General features: G+C 40.1%; 1 protein-coding gene across 6 annotated transcripts in view; it reads right to left on the bottom strand.

Moving 5' to 3' along the window:
• The window catches only part of LOC137997873 (tetratricopeptide repeat protein 28-like), a 140,715-nt gene that overhangs the window by 83,763 nt on the left and 46,952 nt on the right, over nt 1-10,000 (bottom strand). For 4 of the 6 annotated variants that reach the window (XR_011122620.1, XR_011122619.1, XR_011122622.1 and 1 more), the window contains one exon: nt 4,990-10,000. This exon is cut by the window's right edge and continues 208 nt beyond it. Coding sequence is in view for 1 of the 6 variants with exons in the window: in XM_068844191.1 (XP_068700292.1) it covers nt 7,772-10,000 (2,229 nt within the window). In the remaining 5 variants the exon portion in view is untranslated. Of the gene's footprint in view, nt 1-3,778; nt 4,587-4,783 lie in introns of those variants that run through there. The other 2 variants (XR_011122621.1, XM_068844191.1) reach the window with 2 other exon arrangements.

Raw genomic sequence — 10,000 nt, 5'->3', positions numbered from 1 at the left:
GGCTCAAAAAATTGTTTTGATTTATTTCTTCATTTCCTTGTTTTTCGGAACCTGTTATTATCTGATCAAAACAATTAACTTTAGAATACTTAGAATGAAATTCCGGAAACTGATTACAATTTTGCTTCGTTATCATTACAAATATTTCGCAATTGACTTTTACCTCATATTTGAGAAATAAGCAAGCTCAAGTGAGTATTGTCGACAAGGCTCTCTTAGAGCGCCGAAGTGAACTTCCTCGGAGAACCATGCATAAATTCGGGGCTGGCCAAAGATTACAAAACGCATTAGTACATAAATGTTGCCTAATAAAGTTTCCTCACATGGGCTTGTCGTGGTGGTGTTAATTTTTTTGGCAACCCCGATATTGCTGTGATTTTTTCGTTTCTTCGTTCCGTCCTACCTAACTGCCCATGGGAATCTGAATTTTGTCACAATTTGCTTCTCATTCTTTTACAGTTTTGCACATGCGCACTGACATACGGGAAGCTTTTACGCCTGTCTTAACATCCGGTATCCAAAGTAGGAGCCGGAAATCATCTCGCTCTTAACTACCCTGAGGACTAAGTCTTTTTTGGTGTAATGATTGCTTGCTGATAGGGTCTTCCAAGAAGTACAAGGAAGGAAGAAACTGGCCAAAGCAGTGAAAACCTATTGCAAAGCAGCTGCTTAGAGACCTTAGAAACATTCGATAATTTTCCTCTAAAAAGGAGTAACTGCAAATAAACGCAGCGCACAAAATATCAGGTCTGGGTTTTTCAGTAAGAGGAGAGGATATCACGACATCCACTGTCGACTAACTCAGGTATCCATTGGATAGTGATAAATTTACTCCCTCTACTAACTCAGATTTACTGAATAGAGCGATCAACGTTTGAGACAACCATTAGAGAGGTTAAGCATGACGTTTACCCCAAACGGCAAACGTCGTGAGTGAAATTAGTGTTTTGCCGCAAATGTAAGAACCCTGCTTGATGTTAGCTCATTTCTGTCCTCTTAGCTCGAGATATCAAGAAACTTTTTAAAGGAATGAGACAAGTTAAAATGATAGAATTTCCACGCTTTTAAGACAAGTAGGAGCCTTTCGTTTCCCGTTGGCTATAAACGTCATACTTAAAGGGAAAGTACGGCCTAGAAAACGTTTTTCTGAATCGAAAGTTCTGTATCTGCACTCATTTGGGCTTAATGTGTTTAAGTAGCCAACAATAACGCTTCAATTGAAATCCGGTATCTTTGTTTTTGTGCTTGCAAACAAGGCTATGACGTAGCAATAGTCAAGGATTTCTTCGGATGACTAGATGTAATTGACTTAAACAAGGAAAGCACAGGCGAGGGGAAATTGTATTAATATTGGCTCCACCATCAGAACAGATTTACCTCATGGTTGTTAAACAGGGTTTTATATGTGAGTTATATGCAGGAGTTTTATGAAGCAAAAGAGAGCTTGCAGTGTTATCCAGCGCTCATTGCTGTGAAATAAACACCTGGAAATCAAGTTTAATCTGTCTACCGTGGCTTTCTACGAGATCCCTGTTACAACTTCAAAACAAACGATCGATTTATATATTTCCATCGAATGGTGTGAGTAAATCGTTTCAGTAGTGTCTATGAAGCTAACAAAATTTAACTACATTTCAAGTTGTTTATTTTACTGCCTGGAAAAGGGCATAACAGTGAAAGTCGTCTATTTAACAAATTGATGTCAGTTTTTCATGCGTCTGTCCTGTTATTGATCATAAATTGCTTCATAACATTGTCAAAGTAGCATCGCCTCGTGGATCCGCAGACTACGTTGACAATGTTATGACGAAATTCATGATCAATAACAGGAAAGACGCATGAAAAACTGACATCAATTCGTTTTTTACAATAACAACAAGGCAGAGGGGTCAAAATTAAGTCAAAACTCAAGAAGAAAGCGAGACAAAAATGCGAGAAACTTCAATCTGACGCGAGCAATATCGCGTGATTATCGCACAAATTATAAATTTGTATCTGTCCGCTTATTGACAATAAAAATTAGCCAATGAGCGCGCGAGAATTTTTGCAGTCATTGTAAAAATATTACTTGATTCACCTTTTGCTCCAGTATAATGATATTTTCGACTGGTTGACTGAGATTTCAGTATGAAGCGAATGTTACCAAGACCAATATTCATATACCTGAAGATCCTGCTTGAAGTCCTCCTTAGCAAAATGACGGACCCGAACAGACAATATATAGCAGTGAGGTTTTCAGGTTTGAGGAATCCATCCACGCTTTATTTTCGCGGGTCAACTTTTCTTACAATTTCATTTTCTGGTGGAATATTGTTTTTTTAAGTTTAATATGTGTTTTAAGTCTAGGCATGTGTCTAGTTTTATCCCCCTTGAAAGCGTATAAAAACGCAACAGCGGTAATTGTTGCTGTGAAAAGGCCTTGCTGTGTGTATTGAGCAACATCTGAGAGTTTCGTTGGCAAAACAAATGTTTGCTGAAGCATCAAAGACGGCTGTCGCAGAAGAAAGAAAGTGAAAAAGAAAAGAAGGTACGCTTGTCGAATATTTCTATGTCGCAAGTTTAAGGTTTTTGTCTTGTTTACATTTGCTCTGGCTGATTTTTGCCGCCTAGTTTGATTGATCAGAGAACCTACAAGTATTAAGTGACTTGAGTCTCTGTCGCACTTATGGCCTAGTTGCCTTACTAGCTTGCTTACCGTTTACCATAGTAAAAAAGGTCATACAACATTGAGAAAGTGATCGGGGAACGAAGAACTTGATGAGGTCGAACATGTTTGTTGACTATTGCTACGTCGTAACACGTCATATCCAAGATGGCGCTCTACAAGTCACGAAGAGGCAACTTCAAAGTGCTCTTGTCACATTTTTACAGGGAACTGGACAAAACGGCAATTATTTTTCGAATTCCTGGGGAAAAGTTTTAGCAATTTAGAGAAACATTTTTGTATGTGCACAATGAGAAAGAAATATGGATAGTGGCACATGGCACGAGTAGTTCAAAGACCAGATAACTTTCTCCAGTGGGTAAGTATTGTGGCCAAGAACTGCCAATGACGATTTGACAACCATCAGGTAATTTTTTCGAACAAATAATGTTTCAAAAGGAAAGTTAAGTCAATATCGAACAGTTGCAATCTGTATTAAGATTGCAGGATTTTCTCACGTATTTGTATAGCACATGTACAAAGGCGCGTACGAAACCTTGAACTCCCTTTAATTTAAATTAAACACCCGAAAAGTTACATGGTTGAAATGTTGCGCTTGAAGTGAAGCAATTTGAAATCATCTCAGGCTTAAAGTATATTTCACTGAGGAATTTTTTTTTTGCTCAAAAGACATTAATGTTTTAGTTCTTTGAACATTTATAAACAACTTAATGAAAGGGCAATTCTTTTTTTTTTTAAGAAAAAAACAAAGACAAAACAAAACAAAAACAGGCATACTGATGAAAATCAGTAAATTTCGAGCACCTTTTTCAAAAGTTGAGCATTATTTAATCACTTCTTTGTCATTTTTGAAGCACCATTTTCCAATTTGCCAGCGCAATCGGGATAGACCTATCGTCAAATCATTTTTCGGCAAACTTCGCAAGGCCAAAAAATTAGGAAATACAAGTCACCTTATAGCCTAATTTTATGGACGGAAAACTTAACTATCATAGATTTGTGCTATAAAAAACCGCTTTAAATAAGACCTATTAGAAGAGAAATAACGATTTTTCCAAGTGTTGAAAATCGCGATTTTTGGCCAAATGGCAAAAACAAACAAACAATGAGATGTGATGCACCACAGGGTAGTTCCCTTGGTCCTCTTTTATTCTTACCTTATATAAACAACATTTCTAACTGCTCTGATAAACTGAACTTTAGGACTTTTGCTGATGACACTTATGTCTTTGCTTCATCAGATTCTATTCGAGATCTTGAAAAACTAAATAACAGAGAGGTGGCTAAAATTAAAGAATGGTGCGACCTAAATAAGCTCTCTATAAATAATAAGAAAACTAATTGCATGATTGTTAAATCCCGAAAAAAGACATCAGGAAACCAAAATGTTAAATTACCAAATAAAGATGAAAACAGTGAAATACAGACATGTAAAAACTAGCGATAAAAAGTTAAACTTCCGACGTTTTGGCGACCTCATGACGCCATTATCAAGGAGTTGGAAGTGAACATGCGAGTTCATAACAGCTACAAAATACTCCAAGTTTGCATAAGTGGAGGAGAGCTAGACAAAGACTTTAGCTCGGATTGAATCTGTTTGCACGTTCAGCCGTGGTCTTAATTGTTTGATGTACAGCATTTCGTTAACCAGACAGTCCAATTTGTTCATGCATTCCTTCAACACTCTAAAGCAGCAAAGGAGGTCCTCAGGGACAGCACCCGTGTTGTCTTGATTGAACGCTTCCGTGCAGAAGATGACATACTCTTGTGACCATCCACGCATGTATGTAGATGGCCACGTGTGTAGCCAACATAGCTACCTGTATCGCACAGGTTACATTGAAACTGGTACACAGCGCACTGTTGATTAACCAGCTGTAGTTTGTCCTCGCATTCTTGGAGGTCTTGGCCAATTCTTCGACTGACAAAGAAGGGTTGGAATGTAGTTTGGAGCTTGAGACTGAAGTCTTTTAACTGAGTCTTAACAAAGTTAGCAGGATCCTGGTCCTTAAATGGTATGACTGCCCGAGTCACGTCATCTCGCACCATTTCACATTATTGCAAATGTTGGTCAGTAACTCTTGAGTTGACAAAGGTATTAATGGTAGAGTTTATAAGGTGTTGGGGGTACTTCAAATGAGAGAACAGGGACTTTAAGCGTTCACACTCCTCCGAGAAATAGGTACACGCGATCAAGCATAGTTGTTAATAAGCTTTTTTTTTTCTTCCCCATAGTAAGAAGGACGTTTACAGAGAAAAAAAAAAAAAAAAAAGGCTTTGTTTATATCGGTTGTCGACGTGACTATGGTAGTGGAGAAGTAGACCAGTACTGATAGGCTTCACACAGACCTTAGTCCCCATTTGGGGCACTCGGTTTAGGAGGTGGGTGCCCATCCTGCTCTCAGTTTTGAAATGGAGAAAGGATGGAATGCTTCCTTTTGCCAACTCTACCATTAATACCTTCGTCAACTCAAGAGTTACTGACCAACAATTGCAATGGTGCGAAATGGTGTGAAATGACGTGACTCGGGTAGCCATACCATTTTTAAAACTAAAAATTTTCCATAAGCATATGCATAGGCAAGTCCCACCTTCCCGGGGTTTAAAATGCACACCATTAATTAAGAGATCAGGCAACTTTTACTTAATCACACCTTTTTACCTTCTAGAAGTTTTACGAAATCGCCCATTTCATTGAATTATTTTGCATTGGTCCAGTCCCTTTGTGACATAATACCACAAAATCAACATGTAAAACTATAAAGGAAAGAACTTTCCATTTGTTTGGTTCCAGGCCCTAGCAAGAGTCTATCGCCCAAGAGTAAGATTTACCCAAATTGTCCTAGTCTTCATCAGCGTCAGAAAAGTGTTTGTTTTTTAACCAACTTTTACGGGAAAATAAACAATAGACCAAATCGGCTAACTCAATGTTGTGCTCAATTCAAACTCTTTGGATATAAAACACTTTTTTCCAGGAATTTCCATATCATTTAAATGCGAATGCTATATTAAAATTTGTTATTTCCAAACATTTCTACTTTTCTAGGTTGTTTTTCAGCTTAAAGACATTTGCCTCTCAAAACTATTAATTTGCTTATTTAGCTTTGGCCAACCTTACAGAAACACAGAAAATACACATTCCCCGAGACTGTCACTTAATGATATTGTAAATGGAAAGTTGGTATAGAAAGCTAAAGAGTATACATCTCACCTGGGAAACATACCGCAAAAGCTTGGAGTTATTTTGAAGTATTTTCAAGGGCCAAAATAACACGACAGCTATAATAATAATATGCAACTTTCATGATTCTTGAATGGCAAATAAATGTGACAATATTTGCAAAACTCAAGATTACAATGATATAAAACTAATAAAATTCATATGAAATATCTAATATACATATACAATGTCAGCTGAAATTAAGTTGATGCGTCCCATTTCTTAACTGTGTAAGGGATAAAGCTATTCTGGAAACGTTACATGCGACATTTAAGTAGTGGAATTTTTCTTGCGTTCCTGACAGAGTAGACAGATTCAATTATTGAAGGTGAAACATCATTGATTTTGTCTTCAGGTCGCATTATGGTCTTGTAAAAGCGACGACAAAGCTCATCTCTGCACTCTTGGAGGGTGGGTAGTTTCCGATGGGCGAGTTGCTCTCAGTAGGACAGGCCAGGAAGCATGATCTTTGTAGCTCGTTTCTGTATTTGTTCGAGTTCGTCAAACAGGGCATTAGACAGTGAAGAGTGTCACACAGAACACGCATATTCAACAACAGGTCGAATAAAACAGCAGAAAACAGAACAAAGGTCTCTAGGAAGCACACCACTTTGCTTCAAACACCGTAGAGCGTAGAGACGCTTACTTGCTTTTCTGCAAATAGTTCCAATGTGCAAGTTCCACTTAAGATTATATTGGATCGACATTCCTAGGAATTTGGTTGCTTGAACGCAGTCCAGCGGCACGTTAACGATTGTTAAAAGCTGCAGGATAGGTGAATGCAGACATTATTTAATTCAGGTATTAGCCAAAGCAGTTCGAGTAGAAATAACCACTCTGGCAATCGTTTTTAAAGCCATTTCTCTGTGAAGAACGTAAATGCTCCTCTCGACAACTTCCTGATTGAAAACACGTACCAAGTACAGCGATTCAGTCATTAAAGTTCTATTTAAATAGCACCGGAACAGACCGGGCACCAGCACACAGGAAAGCCCTGGCTATTCCCACAATACCCTCAGATTTTACCTCTCCTGGCCTCTATGACAGCAACTCAGCACAACCAGTCTTGCCTGAAGACGAACTGCATGAACAGCGCTCAATATTAACATGTAATCTTCCTCTTCAGGGATCTGGGATGTGCGTTCAGGATTTCGGGCCAAAGCAATTTCTCCAAATTTGTCGTCTCCATGTGCAGCAATGTGGATTAAAGCAATTGACTTCATTATTTCCAGCACCTCAGCTTTGGTTGCATATTTTCCTGTAAGAGGCACAGTCTGCAGAAGTTCTCCAATCATATCAACCTCTTCTTTTGCGCATGGCAGCTGTCCAGACATGGGATCAGCAGTGAAAGTAGGGACCTCCTTCAAGCACGGATCACCCACAAGCAGCACTTCATTCTTACTTTGGAAGACATCAGGTGTATTAGTGATCAATCTTAAAGCGGTCAGCAAGGGAATTACACGGATCCTGACAGAGTCACTCAATGCAAGTCTGCGATAGGACTGACTAAGACATCATACGAGGGCTGCAAAGAGTGTTGCCAAGATTGCCATAGGCTGTTCCTTCTCCGACCCTGTCCCATATCTCTTTTACAATACCAAGATCTTAATTGTGGTACTCTATGGCTTCCTTAAGCTTACCAAGACTGTCATAAGCAATGCCGAGATTGCAATAGGCTGTCCCTTCTCCAGCCCTGTCCCCTACCTCTTTCGCAGTACAAAGACGTTGATTGTGGTACTGTATGGCTGCTTAAAATTACCAAGACTTTCATAAGCGTTGCCGAGATTGCAATAGGATCTTCCTTCTCCGGCCCTGTCCCCTACCTCTGTTGCAATACTAAGATTTTGATTGTGGTACTCTACTGCTTGCTTAAAATTACCAAAACTTTAATAAGTGTTGCCGAGATTGCCATACGATGTTCCTTCTCCGGCCCTGTCCCCTAGGTCTTTCAGAATACTAAGATGTTGATTGTAGTACTCTATGGCTTGCTCCAAGTTACCAAGACTCTTATAAGCGTTGCCGAGATTGGCATAGGCTCCTCCTTCTCCAGCCTTGTCCCCTACCTCTTTTGCAATACAAAGACGTTGATTGTGGTACTCTATGGCTTGCTTAACATTACCAAGACTGTCATAAGTAATGCCGAGATTACCATAGGCTCTTCCTTCACCGGCCCTGTCCCCTACCTCTTTAGCAATGCTAAGATCTTGATTGTGGTACTCTATGGCTTGTTTAAAATTACCAAGACTTTTATATGCAATGCCAAGATTGCCATAGGCTCTTCCTTCTCTGGCCCTGTCCCCTACCTCTTTAGCAATGCTAAGATCTTGATTGTGGTACTCTATGGCTTGCTCCAAATTACCAAGACTGTCAGAGGCAATGCCGAGATTGCCATAGGCTCTTCCTTCTCCAGCCCTATCCCCTACCTCTTTTGCAATACTAAGATCTTGATTGTGGTACTCTAAGGCTTGCTTAACATTACCAAGACTTTGATAAGCAATGCCGAGATTGCCATAGGCTCTTCCTTCTTTGGCCCTGTCCCCTACTTCTTTTGCAATGCAAAGATCTTGATTGTGGTACTCTGTGGCTTGCTTAAAATTACCAACACTTTGATAAACAATGCCGAGGTTGCCATAGGCTCTTCCTTCTCCGGCCCTATTGCCTACCTCTTTTGCAATATTAAGATCTTGAATGTGGTACTCTACGGCTTGCTTAAAATTGCCAAGACTTTTATAAGCAATGCCGAGATTGCCATAGGCTCTTCCTTCTCCAGCCCTATCCCCTACCTCTTTTGCAATACTAAGATCTTGATTGTGGTACTCTAAGGCTTGCTTAACATTACCAAGACTTTGATAAGCAATGCCGAGATTGCCATAGGCTCTTCCTTCTTTGGCCCTGTCCCCTACCTCTTTCGCAATGCAAAGATCTTGATTGTGGTACTCTATGGCTTGCTTAAAATTACCAACACTTTGATAAACAATGCCGAGATTGCCATAGGCTCTTCCTTCTCCGGCCCTATTGCCTACCTCTTTCGCAATATTAAGATCTTGAATGTGGTACTCTACGGCTTGCTTAAAATTGCCAAGACTTTTATAAGCAATGCCGAGACTGCCATAGGCTATCCCTTCTCTAGCCCTGTCCCCTGCCTCTTTTGCAATACTAAGATGTTGATTGTGGTACTCTATGGCTTGCTTAACATTACCAAGACTTTGATAAGCATCGCCGAGATTGCCATAGGCTCCTCCTTCTCCGGCCCTGTCCCCTACCCCTTTAGCAATACTAAGATGTTGATTGTGGTACTCTATGGCTTGCTTAAAATTACCAAGACCTTCATAAGCATTGCCGAGATTGCCGTAGGCTCCTCCTTGTCCGGCCCTGTCCCCTACCTCTTTTGCAATACTAAGATGTTCATTGTGGTACTCTATGGCTTGCTTAAAATTACCAAGACCTTGATAAGCATTGCCGAGATTGCCATAGGCTCCTCCTTCTCCGGCCCTGTCCCCTACCTCTTTAGCAATACTAAGATCTTGATTGTGGTACTCTATGGCTTGCTTGAAATTACCAAGACCTTCATAAGCATTGCCGAGATTGCCACAGGCTATTCCTTCTCCAGCCCTGTCCCCTGCCTCTTTTGCAATACTAAGATGTTGATTGTGGTACTCTATGGCTTGCTTAAAATTACCAAGACCTTCATAAGCATTGCCGAGATTGCCGTAGGCTCCTCCTTCTCCGGCCCTGTCCCCTACCTCTTTTGCAATACTAAGATGTTCATTGTGGTACTCTATGGCTTGCTTAAAATTACCAAGACCTTGATAAGCATTGCCGAGATTGCAATAGGCTTCTCCTTCTCCGGCCCTGTCCCCTACCTCTTTAGCAATACTAAGATCTTGATTGTGGTACTCTATGGCTTGCTTGAAATTACCAAGACCTTCATAAGCATTGCCGAGATTGCCATAGGCTGTTCTTTCACTGGCCCTGTCTCCTATCTCTATTGCAGCACCAAGATGTTGATTGTGGTACTCTATGGCTTGCTTAACATTACCAAGACCTTGATAAGCAATGCCGAGATTACCATAGGTTTCTTTTTCTTCAGCCCTGAAACCCACTTCCTTAAAAAT

This window comes from Montipora foliosa, chromosome 3 (genome assembly GCF_036669935.1).
Source record: "Montipora foliosa isolate CH-2021 chromosome 3, ASM3666993v2, whole genome shotgun sequence".
NCBI lineage: Eukaryota > Metazoa > Cnidaria > Anthozoa > Scleractinia > Acroporidae > Montipora > Montipora foliosa.
This window is presented reverse-complemented; position numbering and strand designations above follow the sequence as displayed.